The sequence below is a fragment of the Pongo abelii genome, chromosome 15 (genome assembly GCF_028885655.2).
Source record: "Pongo abelii isolate AG06213 chromosome 15, NHGRI_mPonAbe1-v2.0_pri, whole genome shotgun sequence".
Classification (NCBI taxonomy): Eukaryota; Metazoa; Chordata; class Mammalia; order Primates; family Hominidae; genus Pongo; species Pongo abelii.
The window spans coordinates 89903772-89926902 of record NC_072000.2 but is presented as its reverse complement, the minus strand read 5'-3'; the positions used below and the strand labels follow the sequence as shown (position 1 = coordinate 89926902).

General features: G+C 39.1%; 2 protein-coding genes across 3 annotated transcripts in view; both read right to left on the bottom strand.

Moving 5' to 3' along the window:
- Nucleotides 1-23131, bottom strand: part of FLRT2 (fibronectin leucine rich transmembrane protein 2) — a 101933-nt gene that overhangs the window by 43138 nt on the left and 35664 nt on the right. Inside the window, exon 2 of one of the 2 annotated variants that reach the window (XM_054530344.2) lies at nt 4507-4635. The exons of the other annotated variant lie outside the window; for it this stretch is intronic. The gene's annotated coding sequence lies outside the window, so the exon portion shown is untranslated. The remainder of the gene's footprint in view (nt 1-4506; nt 4636-23131) is intronic. 2 annotated transcript variants of the gene reach the window in all.
- LOC134760092 (AP-4 complex accessory subunit RUSC1-like) overlaps nt 14694-23131 on the bottom strand; it is a 37387-nt gene continuing 28949 nt past the window's right edge. Inside the window, exon 3 of the mRNA XM_063715669.1 lies at nt 14694-22789. Within this exon, the coding sequence (XP_063571739.1) occupies nt 22682-22789 (108 nt within the window). The 3' untranslated portion in view covers nt 14694-22681. The remainder of the gene's footprint in view (nt 22790-23131) is intronic.

The window sequence follows — 23131 nt, the reverse complement described above, 5'->3', positions numbered from 1 at the left end:
CTCTGCTCAGCCCGGGCAGGACCTGCCCTGTTTGCAGAGGAGCAGGCATGGAGGCCCAGAGAAGGATGTCTGTCCTCTGTGGCTCTGGGGGGCATACTGTCATGTCCTGAAAGACACCAAGGGGAGAAAGAACTGCAGAATGTCTAAGGAAAAACCTCAAAATCTGACTGTATTGAGCCACTCCATCTAGGCATTCAACACCCACTGCTTTACAGAAATACAGAATTAAGACGCAGCGTAAGAAAGGCCGTTCACAGCTTTGATTGGCCATCACATTTTTCTCTTTATACCTTTCAGCATTTTTTTAATATGATTTCTTTTGCTAATTATTTAAACAAGGAAATAAGTGCAATGTCCTGCGTCAATACTATGCAGCCATATGTGCACATCTCATTCAGAAAAGGCACTTTCTAGTCCTGTGCAAATATTAATCAACTTGTTCATTTTGCTAGGCAAGTAGCTAAGGAGCCCTAGTTCACCAGTGCTTAAACAGAGAGGTTAAAACAATAGAGCAATTTAATTGTAGAGCTTTCCTGAGCCTGCAGACTCACTGGTGAGGAAGTGAGGCAGCCCATATTCTCTGAGGGATAAATAAATAAATCCTATTGCAAGAACAAAGACGGTCCACTGCAACCACAGAGGCAGATCAAAACACTAATGCCAATCACTACCTATTCTTTTTGTTTGTTTTGTTTTGTTTTTAAGAAACAGTGTCTTGCTACATTGCCCAGGCTGGCTTCAAACTCCTGGGCTCAAGGGATCCTCCCAGCTCAGGCTCCCAAGTAGCTGGGATTACAGGCGCACCTTTGCATTCAGCCACCACCTATTCTTAAAACATCCATATATCCATTTTCAGATTCTGATTAGTTTAAGAAAAGCCCATTTTCTCTTCCTTCTGCCTGATTTTCAGGAGGCTCCTGCCTCTGCTCTTTCTAGGGCATGGCAATCAACATGCAGCACTCCATGTTATATAAAGTAAGTTATATCTTCTTCCATGCACCATGCCTTGAGGGAATATTCTTTAAGCGGACCAGGAGCTCTGATCCTGACTTTATCCTGTAGGAGTCTGGGGCTGTGCTAGGAGCGTCTCTCCACAGCATCTACTGCTTAATTCTGGAAGTACTTGGGGCTTAAGTAACTGTTGCCAAAATAGGAGCGTTCTGCTCCTAAAATTCATTGCTTTAATCCACATTTGAATTCTGTTCATGGGACAGAGTGCTCATCAGTTGCTCAATGGATTAACTCCTTGACAACTACAACTAGGGGAAATCTGGCCACTTCAGCACACCAGCTGCAAGGCTTCTGAATCGGTTAAGAGTGTTTGTTGAATTTCTGATTTAACAAAATGAATGTACTTTACCTATTCTTTTCCATTACCTTTATTTCTCTAAGTATTACAACACAGTATACAAAATGGAGGTGGACATTATAAATAAATAAATCTCCCTTGTATTTCCTATTAGAAGCGCTGGCAGAGACAATTTAACCTTCAGAGTTGATCCCTGCCAGTAATTTTCAGCATCCTATAAAGATTATCTTTCAACGATTTTCTGCACACAGTTCCTAGAGCCCTAACCCTTCACAAGGACAATTTCATTTCTCACATGGGAATTTTCCCTAGGTTCTTTTTTTTCAGATGGCTTTCTATTTTAGATAAGGGCAGGGACAGGAGAGTGGGGAGGTAGCTTAGCTTTAACCTCCAGAGCTGTGAAATCAAACAATGAGGCAGAAAATTATAGAAATATATAGTAAAAACTATATATATGTATAGTTGGATATATACATATATATATATATCCAACATACACAGAATCTTATAAAATGAGGTCCTTTCTGCTAGCCACTACTTAACAACTCTCAAAATTTGGTGCTGTCATCCTAAATTAATAATAAAAACAGCTAGACATGTAATCCATAAAAGGACTATATTAGTCCATAAGATAGACTATTATTCCCATTATACATATTATAGTAATGATTATAATGGCAACAGCTATGGTTTACTGAATGTCTAACTACGTACCAGGCACCTTATTTGAGATGTCTTCATTTAATTCATACAGTAGGATTATAAGGTCAATGCTCCAGTTACTCCCATTACGCAGATGAAGAAACTGATCCCAGAGAGGATAAATAATTCACCCAAAATCTATGCTAATAAATGCTAGGATTTAAACTCTGACTGGCCTAATTCTAGACTTCTTGACCACTTTGCTACAATGCTTCAAACAAACACTAATTACAAATCGCAATCAATTAGTAGTATAGAAAAAGACCTCTAAGAGTTATTGAACAAGTAATTTCTACCTCTTCCTTAGGGTCTCCATTCAAGCTTTCTGTCACTTTCACAGAGGTTCCTAAATTGAAACAAACCACAACTACACCCTGCATGCATATACAAACACATACGTCATATAATCACAAGGTTGTATTTCATATGTATCACAATAATGCTCATATGGCTACTCAACAGAATTCTATCAACACTCCATTTGTTTTTGCCTTACCATCAATATACAGGATCTAAGAGCAGGATCTACATGTGGATTCAACCTCCTATATCACACAGATTGTAGAGTGGTAGTTAACATTATGTAAGCACCTCCCATTGTTAGTGGTACTGTTCCACGCCCCTCACCGTATGGAAAGATAAAAGTTAATACCAAATTGAATCCATGTTTACAGACACAGCTGTCAACCATAGTCAGGATTTCATCCTTTCAAAGGCTAAGTAAGACCCAAGTTGAAGTGAAATGACATAGAATCACATGTGTCACACTTCCTAACTGTGGGTGGAAAGGCCTTAAGAAATAACACTACAAAATGATTCCAAACATTACACCAAGTTTTACTCAAATGAAACATGGGTCGAGAACTTTGGGGCACCAATCTCATAGCCCCATGAATAAATACACATTTTCCCTGAATAAAAATAAATAATTTCATTATATAAAATCCATTTATATAATGGATTATATAAAATAATACTGTATACCATTATATAAAATAATACTGTAAAACAAACTTTGTAAGAATGTATATAATGTTACCACTTTATAGAGCTAATTTAATGTTTTATTCCAGAAGAAAATGGAAGTCTCCATTCTGGAGTCAACTTCTAACATTAATATTCTTTTACTTGTGCTACGAAGGCCCATGAAGACTCAGGCTGTGAACCTAGGGGAAGGGAACAACCGCCATATTGCTCCAAGAAGTGGAGATGTGGTAGTTTTCTAAACTGTTTGAACTAGGACTCAATGGTACCATCAAACAATTATTTTCCTTTCTTTGACCACTAAATATAGAGATCAGTCTTCTCTGGGGGTAAGGGGTATCCTGTTATGAGCCACGTGAAGCCACGGGCTTGTCATTCAGAGCACTGCTTGCTCTGTTCTAAAATCTGGAAGACTCAAGGACTGCTGCTGCCCTCGACCATCTTCAAACAAATGGGAAGCTAATTTGCATAAGCCTCATTTCCATTTTATTCATCCTCTGCCCAAATCTAGATCAGAATGTTTTAATACCATCCCACTGTGGGTGATCGCGCAAATTTCAAGGCTATCTGTGGTCAACAATTAGAAGGCGTGGGTTTCAGAGTTGAGTTTATGTTAGAAATTAAAAGCCACAATAAGAGAATGCCTGTTGCAAGATGGAGAATAAGAAAAACAAAAAGGCCAGCTAATACATAAAACATGAAAGAAACCTGAATCATCACTGTGGACTTCTAATCTAATCTCTTCGGATTAGCCAGAACGCCACTACTTTTGGAATGCCTAGGATGTACACCAGGTACTTTACTTGTGTTTCCACACTTATTCTTTGAAAGTATGTAGATAAATGAGGGCTTTCTTTTTTTACTCCTTGATATATAAGTAAAATCCCAGAGGAAAAAGAAAATCAAAAGGCAGGCATTTTTCTCAATCCGCTAAATAGCAGAAGCAAGATTGAAATACAGGAATGTCTGGCTCTACACCCATTTCCTTTACTCACCAGCCCACATGACCTGGCTTCTGCTGACTGATTGTTTTCTGATGATAGCTCGTCATATAGCAGGAATATGTCCTAACAAGTGTACACAAGAAACTTCAGCAATTCACTCCACTTTTGGGTGTTTTCTTCTCTTTGAACATTAAACAGACTAAGACAAACCGTTAACTTTAACGAAACTCTACTAAGGTTTATGAACCAGATGTTTAGGTATGTGTGAATATTATTTTCTAAAAATAAATTGGCTCGATGCCATCTTAAAGGTATTATAATAAAGGTGCATGCATGCTCTCGCACATATATGAACACAAACTTATTTTGCAAATGTAATCCCATTAAAAAGGAAAAACAAAATTACTTCTGAAAACTTCTGAAAATTCCATTCAAAGGGAAAAACAAAATTACTTTTGAAAACTGCAAAAATCTTCCAACACCAACAGTACCTTCCCTGGCTCATTAATTCTAGCCTAAATTTGCTACTGTCAGGCAAACCAGGCACACTGTCCAGCAGACACCCACCTGCTATTAGGCTGAATGTGCCCGGCATCTTGACATTCTATTGATTCCAATCCAAAGCTTATGTAAAAAAGGCAGCTCAGAGTCCAAAAGGAATTTCAGCCACAAATACTTTGGGAGAAATCCAAGCAACTAAAAACAGAAAGAAAGACAAGATGCAAATCTGAGTGACAAAACTGAGACAACCCAAGCCAGACTGGAGAATGTTCAAGGACAAATCTCCAAATGACCCAGGCATCAACCTTTTGGATAACCACTTATTTAAAAAAAAAAAAAAAAATCTAATACCCTGTGCATGGAATGACCAGCCCTGACCCAATCTAGAGTATTGGTGGATATATTCACAAAGAAGTATTCAGTAGTATCCCAGTGGCATTGCTTTTAAAGACAGCCCTGTCATTTTTGCCCTGTAAATTATTCAGGGCAAAATTACATATTCAGTAGAAACTTTCCATCTCATAAATACAGTCTTGATAATGACAAAGAATTCAAACTATTAAGCAGTTAAAATGAACCAGAAACTATGTAAAGTGCTTAAGAATATCAGTCTTTGCATCTTCAAAACCACCCCATGGGCTAAGGATTTTATTTCCATTTTATAGATAAGGAAAATTGGGGTTCTGAGAGGCAAATTAATTTGCTCCAAGTGGCTGGAAAATGAGATACTAGAAAAGAGAGGACAACAGGATTCATTTATAAATTTTCTGACACTTTCCAGCCCTTCCCCACCTCTCCCAAATAACCTAAGCACAGATGAAACGGGTTTATGTCCAATTTCCAAATCCTGGTACTTGTGGCTTTGGTGGCGGCTGCTTGTCACAGTCAACTCTGTATGAATAAGCTGGCTCCAGAGGGTTCTTTAAAGCCAACCAATTCCCCCAGTCTTCATTTTAGCCAAGAGAAGACACACATTTCAAAATAAAAATAAATACATAAAAAGGAAGAAGGAGAAACCCATAATCCCAGTAAGCAGCATGGATTGCATCTGGTCCTGGTTCCCCCACTCCAGCCTCCCACTCTCACCAGCACACTGCACAGCTCCCACTGACTTCAAAGGCAGCTCCCGGGGGAAGGAGAAACAAAAGTCCAACAGGGCTGGCAGAAAGGAGGACCTTATCCATAGAGGGGGATGAGAGAGGAACAGAGATTCACTGCAGACGCCAGTCGTCTCAAAACAAGAATTCAAAGTGTTTTCCCAAAGCTGATTTCTATGAGGGGTGTTGGGGTGGATCAGAAGGTTGAGACTCCAACTGGGAGAGATGTGTTTCTGCTGCTCAAATATTTCCCAGGTTTGCAAGACATCTCCAGCCTTTGGAGTGCCTTCTGGTTTCAGGAGAAGGGATGGCCATCCAGGTCTCAATGAGACTCAATTAACTCCTCCCATGACAAGGCAGCTGTATTTCACCATCCAGTAGAGCTGCCTGTGATTTTTTTGTGTGTGTGCATCGATTCAATTTGAAGCAACACTCCTTTGGTGAAAGAATGCCCCCTGGGTTGAGGTACATAAAGTAAATATTTGAAAAAATCAGAAAGTTCCTTAAAAGAGGTTTATTATATCCCTCAACCTGTATCTCCCTACGATGCTACGATGACTATTTTCTTTGCCTGTGTCAGGGTTGAAAGCTTTGTCCTGAAGTCAGGCCTGTCCTCCTTCCCCGTGCTCTGCCTCTGATTTATAAGCTGACTTCTCCGAGACAGCACTTAGCCATCTGTCCTCGGTTTATCACCCATTGGTTACCACTGTTATTGTTGCCATTAGTATTCAAAATGATTATAGACTTATAAAGTTGTTCTCTTCTGATAATAATGTTTGCAATATACTTTTATACTGCCTAGTTAATATAGTGAGCCTGTGATTTTTTTGCTCTGGCACAAGTCACACAAAAACTGTTGCAGGAGAATATTGAGCAGATTTCTAAATGTCTACATGGAGAACTACGGGCTAAAACACAGGTGCCTATATATATATATATGCATAAAATATATATAAAATATATAAATATATAAATATATTTATATAAAATATATATATTTATATAAATATATATAAATTTATATATAAATATATAAACATATATAAATTTATATATTTTATATATAAATATATAAATTTATATATTTATATATAAATATATAAAGATATGTTTATATATAAATTTATATATTTTATATACAAATGTATAAATATATTTTTATATGTAAATATACATAAATATATTTTTATATATATAAATATATATATTTAAACAACAAACTGGATGTCCTTTTGTGCATAGGTGACAACAAAAAGGTGGCAGTGGATGCAACATTAGAAACACTGGGCCCTTTCCTGCTCAACTCAGTTTGACACAATCTCCAGAGACAGTGATAGCCATTTCCTGAATAAAGGCCAAAGTCTGCTCATGACCTTCTCGCACAAGTCCTATTGACAGTTAAAAAAATAAAAAAGTAAATCAGGCCCTAGTGTGGTAGCTCACACCTGTAATCCCAGTGCCTTGGGAAACCAAGGCCAGAGGATCGCTTGAGGACAGGAGTTTGAGGCCAGCCTGGGCAACACTGTGAGACTCCATATCTACAAAAAACCTTAGCCAGGTGCAGTGTTGCACTCCTGTAGTCGTAGCTACTCGAGAGACTGAGGCAGGAGGACCACTTGTGCCCAGGAGTTTCAGATTACAGCAAGCTATGACTGCACCACTGTACTCTGACCTGGGCAACACAGTGAGACCCTGTCTCAAAAGAAAAAAAATATAATCAGGAAAACACATATGGAAGGTAGGGCATAGTCCTCAGAGGCTAATAGCCAGACTAAAAGAGAGGAGACTGCCTAGAAAACAGAGTCTTGAAAGGGAGCATGGCTGCAGGGAATTAACAAAAATCCATGCATCTCCTTTTAGAGACAGCAGCAGTGAGCTTGTGACTAGAATTCTCCTCTTCATGCATGTGCTTAAGTTGAATGTCAACAGGAATTTTGTAAGAGCACTGCAGGGGAAAATGGATTCATTTGTCATCTAAAATGAATCATTTCACTTCCTCTCCTCCATTTTTATATATATTGACAAAATATAAAAATACATTTTTGAAAAATCAATCCAGCTTTGTAGTTTTCTACTCAAATGCAAAAGTAGCCACCAGAATTATAAGATTGAAAAGCCCTTCCCTATATTATTTAAATAGGGTTCCCCCAAAATGGGATTCCATGGGCCTCAGATTTACCAACCCCAAGCGAAAACCGCAAGTGGTAATGCATTACAAATCGCTCATCGTTTATTTTGAGGTTTGAATTTCCATTTTATTTTTAATAATAGCTTCACAGTTCACTGACAAATGTCCTGAACTATATTTAGAAGAATAACAGTAGTTAAGATAAGGAGCACACATGGGCAGAGCTGGCTTTCCACTTTTTCTAAATAGAAATACAAAACGTGTGCACATTTTGTGAATTTCATGTCAAAGATTTGGGGTCTGCCAGAAGAATTTCTGCTCCCCTCTGATGGCTGAACGTCAATGCTCTTTCAGATACATTTGGAATACTTTCAAGGTGTGTCTACAATACCTTTCCTCCAATGCAATAGAATATTTCCACCACCAAACAAGCAACTAGTTTTAATATGGAGAGCTGCAAATCTGAAATGGGTTTGAAAACAAATAGGTCAAACAGCTTGTTAACCAACCCCTAAAAGGTCCAACCAGTGTGTACTGCCATTGCATTTGGAATTAGATTTTCGGAAATTGGAAAACACTGTCTTTGGCTTTCCTTAAAAGAATGCTGGAGGCAGCCATCCCATTACTGGGTATATACCCAAAGGACTATAAATCATGCTGCTATAAAGACACATGCACACGTATGTTTATTGCGGCATTATTCACAATAGCAAAGACTTGGAACCAACCCAAATGTCCAACAATGATAGTCTGGATTAAGAAAATGTGGCACATATACACCACGGAATACTATGCAGCCATAAAAAATGATGAGTTCATGTCCTTTGTAGGGACATGGATGAAATTGGAAATCATCATTCTCAGTAAACTATCGCAAGAACAAAAAACCAAACACCGCATATTCTCACTCATAGGTGGGAATTGAACAATGAGAACACATGGACACAGGAAGGGGAACATCACACTCTGGGGACTGTTGTGGGGTGGGGGGAGGGGGGAGGGATAGCATTGGGAGATATACCTAATGCTAGATGACGAGTTAGTGGGTGCAGCACACCAGCATGGCACATGTATACATATGTAACTAACCTGCACATTGCGCACATGTACCATAAAACCTAAATATAATAATAATAAAAATAAATAAATAAATAAATAAATAAAATGGCAAATCAAGAAACAGAAAAAAAAAAAAAAGAATGCTGGAGGCAAGCAATATGCTGATTATTTTTCAAAGGAGGAGAAGAAGGTGTTGAAAGCTTTTAATAACATGTAAAGCTCCCAGTTTGCAAGCACCAAACACAAAACAATGGTAATGGTTTAGCACTTCATAAATGTATGCCATTCTGTCTACTGTTTGGAGACAGCAAATACTTTTGGACAAATTACAATGTCTGTGCCTTTATGCCTAAATAAAGGAAAACAGCCAAATACTTTGAGGCATCAGAAGATAACCATGGTGATGGAAATACACAGCTCTTGCCATGAAAGAAAAAAAAAAAGTAAATACTTATAATTAAAACAGCACTAGAGCTGAAAGAAACCCGGATAACTGAGGTCATGAGTTTTTGAGGCTGCCACCGTCAGCCAGAATTTCAAATATAGCACACATTTTGAGTAAAGGAAGATCATTTTACCTCATGCTTGGTCGTGGTGAGCTCCAAAGTAGGTTATTAATCAGAGGAAACACAGCATATAAATAAACAAGTCCATGAACAATCTCTTAATGAGTTAGTGCAATAAGTACCCTTTCTAATTCCAGAATATACCCTCACAAATGGAGTTTTAAAGGCAAGAGGGAATTAAGGTTTTCTGAGCTCCTTAAAAGCTATACCCCTCCCAGGCATTGTGCTAGGCACTTAACATATATTACTTGCTTTAATCTTCTCCATAGCCCAGCCAAGTAAGTGGCATTATCACTTCTTTACAGATGAATATTTGACACACAGACTTGAAGGCATTTAGCTGTGGACTAGGGCTTCAGCAGCTGGATGAAGGGCAACAAAGCCAGGCTCATTCTGTCTTCCCTCCTAAACACTTTCACTCTCTGCAGCTCTTCTAGAGGTTTAAATTGCTGCCCATTGTTCTTTATTCATTAGTCCATTTGCCCTATGGAAAAAAAAGTGCAGTTGAGGGAAGGATTTCCAATGCTCGTTGTACAAAACAGTGGTTTGGGGCCTCAGGGAAGCAAACTGTTCATCTCATTTCCCCACTGACTACCCTTTGCCTGGAATCACCACTGTGCCTGACCCAACACAGACAACTCTTTTATTTCCCCAGGTCCAATCTAACATGTGCTTACCAAAAAGTTAAGTAAATTTGGGAACACTTGGTTTTTGACCTGCAGAACCCCTTAATTCCTTCGACAACAATATTTTAAGGTGGAAAATCAGAAGTATTAGTAGATATTTTTGAGTTTGAAAAAAAATGTTTTAAGAACTAATCAAACTGTCCTCACCTGCAGTCACAGAAGCTGTTATTCCATCCACCCACATTCCACCCCAAAGCACCCAGAAGCAGCAGATCCTTGACAATCACAACCACCATTGCAGGCTCTGTGCTAGTATGTGCTATATTCACAAGGTAAGTGTGCCTATTAGGGGCCTAGAAAATCACATTTGAAAACTTATTAAATAAAAGCCAAAGCAAAAATATTTGCTTTCCGAATGGCCACAGGCCTTTTTTGCTGAGTCAGTTTGTAATAACTGTGGGTGGTACCCAGAGATCAATTTCAATAGAAATGAATCCTGGCTTTGTTAGTGCTGACCTGGTTTGCTCTTGAACAATGGCCAATGCCTTGGTTTCCTACCTTGTTTGGTATGTCTTGGGTAAATTTTTTCCAAAGGAGCCCAAAGAAGTACAATGTAACTATAGTAAGAAATAGTCTATTTGAAAGAATAACTATTTGTGAAGACAACAAATTGGTCTGTGAGGAGGTCTTAGATTTCTTACACACCTCACATCAAGATACTTTGCAATTTAGGAGAAGATGGCAGTATCCACATGAGAAAGATTGCAACAAATTTCTGTATGAAATGATGGCTTAATAGGAGCCATGTGGTTAAATTCCTTGACACTCTAAAAAAAAAAAATCTTCTATTTATTTAAGAAATAAAAGTGAATGCTGCACTGGCAAAATGCAACAGAAAGAGAAGAAAAGGAACCAAAAATTAAAAAGGCATCTCCAAATTTCCAGTATAATGGTTCTCAAAAGGACTCAGAATACGTTTTAATGGGCAGTACCAAAGCCTCTATAAACCCTCTGTCTCAAGGTCCTTTGTAACCTCTCAGCATTAGCTTTTGTGAAAGAATTGAGATTTTCCTGGCTGTATGGCATGAGGCATTGCCAAACAAGATAAAACAAGATTCGAATATTGCGTGGGACATAGGCATGCAAGAACATGCATTATCAGAAATTCAAATAGACCTATTTTTATTTATTATTTATCTTCTATTCTTATGTATTATACTATTATACATATAAAATGTATTTTATTTATATATAAAATATTATCATTTATCCTCTATTTTTATGTATTAAAACTATCAACTCTAATAACAAAATAATGAAATAGTCATGCGGAAATTTTGAATGAACTATTTTTGAGCTGGTTAATGGTGCAGCCCAGATGCCCTTATCACTAGTATGCTTCACGGTGTCCTGGGAAGAACTCTGAAAATCTGAACTACTGGGACCTTCCCCTGTGGATCCAGCCTCTTATGGGCCAAGCACCACTATGTTTACAAGCTCCCAGGTGAGCCTTGATGCACAGCCATTTGAAAATGATCTGGCAACTCAGACTAATCAAAAGAAATGAGGAAGACACAACAAGACAGATTTCTCTGATGGCTCAACTCACTCCACTGAGCCTTTAGATGTGGTATAAAAGTCTTAAATCTTAAAGCAGTGTTTACTTGAGATTGTCAAAAGGAGATCATGTAAACCCAAATAATGGCTGCAAAAATACTGTCCTGGACTACTTCATTACCCAGATGAGGACGCTGAGGGGAAAATCATTCTCACCCTAAATTAGCAGTCCAGAAACAAAACCAAGAATAGAACCCCTGACACCTGATGTCAGAATTTACCTCATGCTGTCACTGTTAAACAATTCCTCCTCACATCCTGTGTCTTGAACAGCTGAAAGGGTTGGCGCACCCAGCAGAAGGAGCTGAGACATTTTTCCAGGCTTAGCTGAAGTGCAAACTCCTTCACTACAAAGCAAATGGCCAATCACGGTGGAGCATAAAGAAACCCACATCTGATTCAGAAATTACCTCAACAGTTGTAAACTGCTTCTTCATTTTATCAGAGAAAGCTAATATAATATTAAAAGTGAGTAAAGAAAAATCTAATTGCACTGCCCTAAAAGTAAAACTCAATTACTTTTTGCTCCCAAAGGTGTGTGTGTATGTGTGTGAGAGAGAGAGAGATGTGTGAGTATGATGTATGTGATATGTGTGATGTGTGAGTGTGATGAGTGGGGTAGGAGTGAAGGGGTGGGAGAGGGAGGGTCTCCCTCTCTTAGCAGGATTTTTTTCTCTGTGATATATCAGCTTTTTAAAATAACTCGCCACCCATCCCTCTATTTACATTGATAGGAACTTTCCTCTGATGGAGGATATGATAGACAAATCTGGGTTGCTGACTATGAGTTTCAACCCAGTTCTATGCCCAAAATGATGACTCACAAAGAAATGTATGCACACAAAACTGTGACTAATCAGAGATAGGAATGACTAAAAAACTGAAGCATGGCATGTATGTAGTAAGAATTCAGCAGAGTGGAAAGTGGTGAGTAATAAAAACTCTCTCTTGAGAGAGTTACTCAGACTTGTGTTCAAATCCAGGTTCCACAGGCCATGAGACCTGGACAGGCTACTCAAACCCTCTAAGTGCCTTAGCCATCTGTAACATATAAATAACAGCAACTAACTCAAAGGGCTACTGTGAAGAGTAAGTCAATTAATATGTTTGAACTATCTTCCACAAGCAGGGCACAAGGCACACTAAATGTATAGAATGAGAAGCATGAATTTGTGTTTCTGTGGACCCAGTGGGTCAGCCAGTCACCATATACTTACAGGGACTAAAGCACAAAACTTACTCTGTGCCTAGCAACACGCAGGACAAATGAGCTATAAAAGAATAGCAAGGGCTACTGTCTGCACATAACTGTCTCATAATCAGTTAACCAACACATGCTTAATAACAGCCCTGCCATGAATATGGGATGTGAATAATTACACAGACAATACAAAAAATTACTGGATATACTGTCCTGCTCCCTATGTCTGGGTTGAGGAGATAACGCATACCTGCTTGAGAAGTTAATGAAAATGACAGTTAAATAACAACTACAAAAGAACATAAAAGTACACATGGCAGTTCCTGATGAATAGCCCAAAGTGGTATAATTGATAATGACTATGAGCTCCGAGAAAAAGGGAACCACCGTGAGTTAAAACAGTCTGGGAATTCTTCATGGAAGATAAGCCACTTAAGATTGGCCTTGAAAGAGGAGTAGGATTTAGATAAGCAGAGAAGAGGAAATCCTAGGTTTATGATCTAAGTAAAGACACAGAAATGAGAAAACACAGGGCTGAGTGATGACTTCAAGATATAAAGTACATGATTTGTGTTGTTTGTAGCAGTGAATGCCAGACACAACAGTGAGGTCATAGCTGTCTAGGCCAGGGGTTCTCAACATTTTATGGTTTGTCTCACCCCTATGCAGCTGTCAGATAATAATAGTGATCATTCTCAAGGCTCTGGACCCCAAAATATTTGGGGTTGCATAGGTAAGACTGGTTGCAGATTATAGGAAATTGCTAGTAAACTGGCACTATCCCATCCTTCCAAAACACATACACAGATACTCACCTTTCTGTTTCACTGAATGCAAAACAATGGTGTCTCTTGACAAATGGTTTAGGTCACTGTAGTGAGAAACAAGAGCCACTGAGAGCTTTGACACACCACATCATGAGACGCTTGATAAGCAAAAAAGTCCTGTGTTCTTCAGACATCAAATACACAAGAAATCAGAGAAGCTGTGCCTCCCTTCGGCTCTGTCCCTATGCTGACCCACCATAGCCCACCTAAATAAGATTCCTCCTACTCCACCATGGTAAGCACGTTGAGGAAATATTCCATACTGGTTGCATTTGATTCTAATTCTTGGAATCAATCTTTGGTATAGCCAGCCTTTGAGCATGTCGATCGAAGGGAAGAGCAGAGATTATACAAACCATTTCTTCTTCCTTACGTCTACATCAATCACCCCATCCACTGGTTACACTCTTCATGCTGCCAGTTGTCAACAGTTAAGTGAAAATGTCATATTATACATTATTCGACCACCTAATAATTCAATATTCTCCCCACCCCACAACTTTTTTTATAGTTTGTTAAAATTTCTGAAACTATTAAATAAGAAGGTGATAATTTCTTTTCTGAAAGAAATTACAGAATATAAAAACATGACAGCAGACCCTAAGTTAACATGATGGGATTCTTAAGATGACATCATTTTCTACAGAAACACATTCACAGATATCATCCAGGGCTGAAGTAAAGTATATCCATTGAAACCATCTCAGTCTTGAGCAAAGCAGATGAAGAAAAGCCCTGAGTTCCAAATCTTCAGGATGTTACCAGGACCCTAGATCTACTGTCACCACCTACCATCATCCAAATGCAACATTACTGAAAACCATAAACTTTAAGTAACAGAGGCTTTAAAATCTAAACTCTTGACTCAGTAAAGTGCAAAGAAAAGGCAAGTATAATGGAATACATTAAGCCACCAGAGTTGTTTTTTAAAAAAATAAGGAGAATTTGGCCAGGCACGGTGGCTCACACCTGTAATCCCAGCACTTTGGGAGGCCGAGACAGGCGGATCATGAGGTCAGGAGTTCAAGACCATCCTGGCTAACACGGTGAAACCCCATCTCTACTAAAAAAAAAAAATACAGAAGTTTAGCTGGGCGTGGTGGCAGGTGCCTGTAGTCCCAGCTACTCAGGAGGCTGAGGCAGGAGAATGGTGTGAACCCGGGAGGCAGAGCTTGCAGTGAGCCGAGATGGTGCCACTGCACTCCAGCCTCGGCAACAGAGCAAGACTCTGTCTCAAAAAATAAATAAATAAATAAATACATAAATAAATAAATAAATAAATAAAATAAAAATAAGGAGAATTTAAAGGGAAACACAAACCTAAAAAAGTCTGTAAAACTACGCACTTCACTCTTTGCTCTTTCATTAACTGTACAAACTGAAGCACAACTACGCAATGTTTTAAAAAATAATAATTGATAGCTAAATGTAAAGTCATTTGGATACTTCTAATACTGTAATCAGATTAAGGTAAGAAAGTAAGACTATGAATTCTAATTCCTAAAATGAAAAGGAAGTTGAATTGTTACATGTTCAATTTTCATATGTGTTTACTGAGTTATTTACAACATCCTCACATAGAATCTAATTTGGAGTTGGAATGTGACACCTATAAAAACCAAGGTCTTCCATCTTTAATATTCGATGCAAACTTGACAAGGAACCAGAGAACATTTTCAAAGGAGCCCAAGGTACAATTTATGTGTCAAAATAACAGCTCTACCCTCTTGGGTGATGGCTGTTAATATCAGAAGCTAGAGAACGGGATGGTGGAGATACACAATCTTACTTGGTATGAAAGCTTGTCACTTTCTGTTTTTGATTTCTGTAAGGCTGAAAGACGATATGCCCATTTGGAGAAAGGCTGTTTAAAGAACACTGTGGTAGAAAAATGGCCATATCAACATCTTACAAATATCACTAAGACCCACTGTCACGTTAACGTGATCCTACAATTCAATCTGGCCAAAACTTTTAAAAGAGAGTTTGGTCATGACAACACCTGTCATCATTTTTTTGGCTAATGCAAAATCCCTCCAAAAGCACAGAAAAAGAAAATGCTTTAATAACGTGATTTCAGGATTGGTATTCTGCTATTGTCTCATCACTGTGTAGCAAGATAAATGTATTTTTTATTAGCTTTGCTAAAACCAAAACAAACTGTGGTAACCAAAGGGCTAGGGGACAAAATAAACCTCATCTGAAATTCTTACAGTGCATTCCTCACTGTGACTGTCTGCACACTTTATGAGAACTCTAAAGTACACATCCAATGTCCTGGTTCCTAATGGTGCCTTTGTCTCTAACATTTATCTCTAAGGACCGAGTTGAATGCATCCAGTGTGGGTGGTGTTTGCTGCATGAGCTGATCTTTCCTTCCTGCTGTCCTTGCCCTGTCCTGGTCCCACAGTCCCAGCACAGAGGACTCCACTAGACTCTGCCCTCCCTGCTGCTCCTGGTATGGTTTCCTGGTCAGCTGAGGGAACCAGAGGAGCACAAACTTCCCCTTCACTCCATGCCAGGCTGGCAAAAGGAAACCTACATTGCCCACAGTGGGCCTGACAATCGGTGTGGGGGGATGGCAGAGCTGCTTCAGGCAGATTTCTCTTTTCTTTCTAGGAGAAATTCAAGAACAACGCTCAAAGGCAAAAATGGTAATCTGGAGTGGCTAAAATGTCCTCCTTTGTCCCCACAGAGCCCTCATGAGTTTGTCACAAAGCCTAAAAATCCACCACCTATGAAGTCTTTTGTTTCAGTGAAGAGTTGCAGTCACTAGGAAACTGCTACTATGTGTCATGAAAGGGTTTACTGATCCATCAGTACCACCATTGGGATTTCTAAAATAAAAGATAGATTGGCAGGCAAATCCTTAGGAGAAGGGAGACGAGGGAAAAGAGGAGACAGACGGAATGAGTGAGAGGCAGAGAGAGGCAGCTGATATACACCAGGCACTGTGCTAGATGATTTACATACCACATATGTTAACTTCTGAAGTCCGTAATGGCATCTCCAGGTTACAGGTAGTAAAACTGGGTTTCCAAAAGTTAAGTAGGTGAGAGAAGAAAGGTAAACATCCCAGAAACAGGGAGAGAGAGCAGCAAAGGTTGGGATCCGTAGTGAAGTAGCCTCATTAATTGTGGGGCGAAGAGTGCAGGATCAGGCCATTGAGTCCCTGAAGAAGTTCATGGAAACAAAGAGAAAAAGAACAACAACAACAAAAAGCAGGAACTGGATTTGAAGCCCAAACACCACCTCTTGTGCAATTTGGTCCAGAGCTGGTCCAGACTTCTTGAATGTGAGCACATTTTTTAACTAAAATCCCCAACTGCAGGATATACCAGAAAAAAAATTAAATTCATTCAGAAACATACCTAGCAATGACCACTGACTTGGTACTGATGCCTTACACATGGTCCTTGAGCCTGTCCAATCATTTTATGATTTCCATGTTCACTCTCCTTACAATAAGCCTTTCAAGTGCACAAGTAGGAAAGCAAAACTCAGCCCATTCAGCGAGAAACTGAATGACTTACCTAGGGCAGAACTAGAGCCAAAACTATGTGCTCTGCCTCCAAGCCCCACGATCTTCCCCCAGCAATCATCCCCCCGCAGATCAGCAAGGTCCTATGAACAAAGGCAATGCCTACCCCTACTTCCCTATCTCATCTTTATTTGTCCCCTTATAAAACAGGGAAAGGGTCAAATTCGCAAGGAACCCTCCACAAGGAGAACAAAAACAAATAAGTAGTCAGGCCTCTTTCCTGTGGTACTGTACAGGCCTTCTGTAACTCACCTGCTGAGAGGACGGCAAGTCATGCTGTTTCTAGGGGAGGTTAACATTCCCCTGATCTCTATAGAAAAAATAAAAATCAGGCCTTGTGCGGTGGCTCACGCTTGTAATCCCAGCACTTTGGGAGGCTGAGGCGGGAGGATCAAGAGGTCAGGAGTTCTAGACCAGCCTGGCCAATATGGTGGAACCCCGTCTCTACTAAAAATAAAAAAAAGTAGCCGGCCATGGTGGCGCGCACCTGTAATCCCAGCTACTCGGAAGGCTGAGGCGGAAGAATCACTTGAACCCAGAAGGCGGAGGTTGCAGTGAGCAGAGATCATGCCACTGCACTCCAGCCTGGGTGACAGAGCGAGATTCCGTCTAAAAAAAAAAAAAAAATCACGTAAGTCACTTCCTGTGTGCTAGGTCCTCTTCTAAGTCTTTCACATATATTAACTCTTTCAATCCTCACAAACACTCTAAGAGTAGATACTCTAACTATGTGCATTGTACAGAAAGATACTGAGGCAGGGTGATGCAGAAACTTACTCACGCTCCTGAAGAAGTGGCAGAGCTAAGATATGAGCCAATGCAGTCTGGCTCCAGAATCCATGCTCTTAACCAGCATAATGTGGCAACTGGGCACACACACACATTGCAAACACGGAGTGTATGCTTTTCTAGAAAGCCTCAAATTGGTCTAATAAAGGAAGATGCTGAAGGAAGCTTCGAGACTCCAGGTATCTTTGGAGCTTCTATTACATGCAGACACCCACCAGGGATGGGGAAACCACAGCCTTCAGGAAACTGTCCAGTGTCCATGGGATTCTGAGGGGACATGTCAAACATGGCAGCTCAAATATGATGCTTTCACCCACTTTCTTGAAGCCCAAACTTTATGCACGTGCTTGCAGGTACCTTCCCCCAAACCCAGCCCCTCTGATAAAATTACCATGAAGTGAAAGCATAAATACATTTTTCATTTAAACAGGTTCTAACCGATGTGTCCTTCCCCCAACTTTCAATGACACTGTTTCAATCATGAGAAATTTTGTGTGACCCATGGAAACTATGTTGATTACTTTTTAGGCACAACAGAAATATTAATACTGCCTCAAAGTTCTGTGCTGTATTACTCTTTATCTGGCAGAAACGGACCGCTTTTTCATCATGACTAATTCACAAATGACCAAACTGAAAAATATTTATGTTTGCTTCATTCCTGGGAAGCTGATACATAGAAGGGATACGTTCTCTTTTTTTCATGCTGAAGATTTCATAGTATCCAACACTGAGACTATTTTTCAGCCACGAGATGACATTTTCTTCCCCTGCAACCAGGCCAGGAACATAAACCTTGTACATTCTACCATATGTATTTGGATCAACTACTGAACAATACTAAATATTGCATTTTCCAAAGTGCTTTCACCTAAATAGCTGCAGAAATTTCTATCTTGCACACATACATACACACACAACAATGGAAGTTAAGAGGACTGAGTGTTCCTTTAGGATTCAACTTGAGAATTTACCTTTGATTATCTGACAGGCTGAGCATCAAGATAATTTTCTTGATTCCTTTATGAAGTCATTTTATTCTCAGAAAACAGTCCCTGATTTCAGTCTAAAGCAGAATAATACTTTGTTATGTTTGCTTCTTTTTTTCCTCAATAAAACCCTCTCTTGAAAGTCTCTACAATCAGACTCAACAGACATCTGGTGAAAACCATCTTCCCTGACCCACGCATGTGTGGCTCATCAGGGTACAACACTTTGACTCTTTCTCCCAACTCATATGGGCACTATTATTTGTCAGATTGTGCGCATTCTCTAAGGCCCTCAACCAAAATGAACTGGCCAAGTATCATTGTGATAGTGGGTCTCTATCCAGGTAGAATCTATTTTGTCTCCTGATCTCCAGTGTATGAATCATCAGATTACTTCATGGAAAAAACTACTGCTGGCATAACAGCACTTGCAAATTCCCCTAATTGTGTCATTTTCCTATACGGGTTTACTTGTTGGCATGGCTTAGACTTAGCAAAGGACAAAGACTCATGTTTCTTATTCTAATGATTGGTGGGAACACTGGGGTGGGAGGGGTGGCAGTTGACAAAAAAAATGGTGTATTTTTCTTATTCGTCCTTTCATCCTCTACTGAAATAATTCCCCAAACAATGAAGTTTCTATCTGGAGGACTAACAAAGCAATGTGTTTTCTCCGTTAAGATAAGACCTCATGGTGGGTATTTTATCATAAATTCCATTTCAGGTTCCAAGACCCCATGGATTCAATTGGTATGAAGTTACCAGTGTCATATCAAGCACATTTTCCCTCATGACCTAAAATAGCTTTCAATCTAGGATTCTTTTCATGCTACTTCCAAGTGTCTTTCAAGCATGACAACTCGAAATGCCAATTTTTATTTTAAAAGCTAACAATGTGTATTTTAAAACCAATAACCTCACCACAAGAAGCATATATATCTTAATACATCTGTATGCATATGGTTTCTAAAATCATTCAAAAATTTAAATAAATAAATAAATAAATTTGATCACTAACCATGCATGTAATGGAGAGGTAGTAATATCACTACTAATAACATTGGGAAACTATCGGGGTTCCAGATGCCACATAATATTCTGAATAGCAACATCAAGGTCATTATTTCTACATCCAGCCCAATAAAACAATTGTAGATTCCACCTGTCACATATCCACACTTTAACTTAAAATGAATGTGACAGATTACTTATGAGACAAATAGCAGCACACAAGTGATGTTATGACAAAAGCTATTTTTATGACTCCATACATACTCAGGTTATTAATATCACTCCTACACAAAAACAATATATGACACTCCAGGCTGCATGCTATTTGGGTCAGGAAGGCTTTCATTATCTTCATTCAGAAAAAAAAAAAACAAAAACTGTTTTTTAAAGTAAAGTAGTTCGTTCCCTTTCCCAAGATCCCTGAAAGGAATGGAGGTGACGAAAATGGAAATCTGATTTAAAATAACACTTTAGGATTTCTGTGGCTTTGTACCACTGACTGTTATACATACTATCTTACAAATTGCATACCAAGACTGGCAGAGTTCATAACTTTGCTACTCTTTTCCTGCTATCACAGAAATGGTAAGGCAGAGAGCCAAGATAACTAGTGATCATATGATGAGTCTCTTATCTCCTTCACTTGATAAAACTAGTGATCACATGATAAATATCTTATCTATCTCACATCACAACCAAAAACCCCTTTGAGATCAGTGCTGTTAGAATTCTCATCGTCCAGATGTAGGAGCTGATTTGCAGAGGATGTGAAGCTGCACAGTTTAAGAACTATTACATTAAATTACATATAGTTTGTTTCAATCGTGCTAGGTATAATAGTATTTTTCTGTAATAGTGTTACCCACGTCTTCAAAAGACACAGAAAACGGTGTGCATGACAGAATCTTACTTTCAAATACTGCCTTTCGATGTTATTTGAGAGTCTCATAACCCACCAGAAAACTAGCCCTTTTGCCAATGTCAAAATATCCTTGAATAAATCTTCCATGAATACATTTGGAACAATCTTGGTTGGTCCAATGGAAATGTAATGACTTAGGCTTTCAATTACCTAAATATATTTTTAACCCGGGTTACTGGTGATTGTATTTACTTGTTTAATTTTTGATTACTTTCTATTTCTCTAAGACGATTCATTCGTACTAAAATGAGGTAAACCAGTGTTTCTTTTAATACTCCCAAATTGCTACTCGACATATGGGTTAAACATTGTTAAAGCTTCTAAATTGATATAGGCAACTGAAGCCAATCCAAGCAATATATATTCGAGTAATACATAGTCACTGGCCAAATCAATTCGTGGGTTATGAGAAAACAATGCCATTTGGCTGAAATATTCCCTATGTACAGGCAGAGAAGAGCAGGTAGCCAAGTGCCACTGTGGTGTTCTGCCATGCCAACATTGAAAACAGGGCCATAGAAAAGCAAAACCCTCTGAGCACCCTCTCCTTCCCTTAATAAGGTCACCTATGTAGGAAGAGGACAAGTGCCCTGACTTCTGGCTGTCCATTTAAGTGTCAAATGTAGGGGCCCTTTCACACTAGGGCTTCTACATGAGTGTCTCCCTTTAAACTCTCATGTCTCCCCTGGAATTTAGATCAACTATCACCCATTGAGTTATGTACAAATAGCAGACATACTCATGGTCTCCACCTAAGAGGAAATAGAACATTTCACTTTTCTTGAGAGAAAAGTCAACTTTATCTATTTTTTTGTTTGTCTGTTTTTCTACTTTAAGATTACATAAAGTACTAGGGTTTGGAGATAAGAGATCTGAGCCAAGTCATGGTTTTGCTGTGTCCGCACCCAAATTTCATGTTGAATTGTAATACCCACATTGGAGAAGGGGCCTGGAAGGAGGTGACTGAATCATGTAGGTGGACTTCCCCCTTGCTGTTCACATGATAGTGAATGAGTTCTCGGGAGATCTGTTTTTTTAAAAGTATGTGGCACTTCCCTCTTCTCTCTCTTCCTCCTGCTCCACCATGTGAAGAAGGTGTCTGCTTCCCCTTCGCCCTTCTTCCATAACTGTAAGTTTCCTGAGGCCTCCCCAGCCATGGTTTCTGTGCAGCCTGAGGAACTGTGAGTCAATTAAACCTCTTTTATTCATAAATTACCTAGTTTCAGGTAGCTCATTAGAGCAGTGTGAGAACAAACTAACACAAGGTGTGTGGGACTCAATGTATCTGGCATTTGTTAAACAACATAGACCATGGAGTCAGACACATCCAGTCTCATTCCAATCTCACCATTAGGAAGTGGTTGTAAGGCCCTGGTGACAGGGGTAACTACTGTGATATTACCTGGGAACAGCTGTGATAACCCCTACTTCCCTAGGCTTCTGTAACTGCCAGGCAGCAATGCCCAGAGAACCATAATTCTCAAACTTAGTATGTGTTCCTTTTAAGGAGTGGAGGTCCAACAGATGCTTTTTGATGTCTAACTTTACATAAGTAAAAAAAAAAAAATTAAAAATCACACTGCTTTATTATTTATTTACATATACAACACTGTGGAAAGGGTGCTAGATAAGTAGAACAAGAAGCCCAGTTTCTGGTACATCCTGCTTCTCAGTCACCTCTAGGTCTCTGGAACTTGAAAGCTATGTCTCTTCTTGCAGGGTTCTGTTACAATCCTTGATTTTCCCTCAAGGTGTAAAGTTCCCTTTGCTTAGTTTCACTGGACTATTTCCCCCGGGTCATTCTGACAAATGATGTTCTTTGTTGTTTATACTGTCCAATAGATTTCATTTTGAAGAACATGATGCAATCATGTGATGACATTCTTTCCTGTTATTGAACCGTGTGGCCTGAATACTGCCCTAAAGGACAGGAAAGAATTGATGCCCATGGGCATAGTCTTTAATATATCTTGAGTCTAGATTCAAAAAAAAAAAGAAAGAAAGAAAGGTGGGTTAGGAGGAGATTTGGGAACTAGCTTCAAGTAACTAATATTATAGACCCACCTACTCTTTCTGATCTATTATCTCATCTGATCCTTAGAATGAGTTCATGAGTTGGTATTACTAACCTCAATTCTCAGAGGAGGAGACTGAGTTTCCCGAAAGTCAAATAACCTGCATTTGGTCTTCACAGCCAAAATGTGGCAGAGATTGCATTGAAACGCGGGTCTTCTTGATACCAAATGCCACACACCCAAGAAACACACAATGCAATGTAAAAATGTTATGTAACATTTGAATTACTTTGGATTTAACTG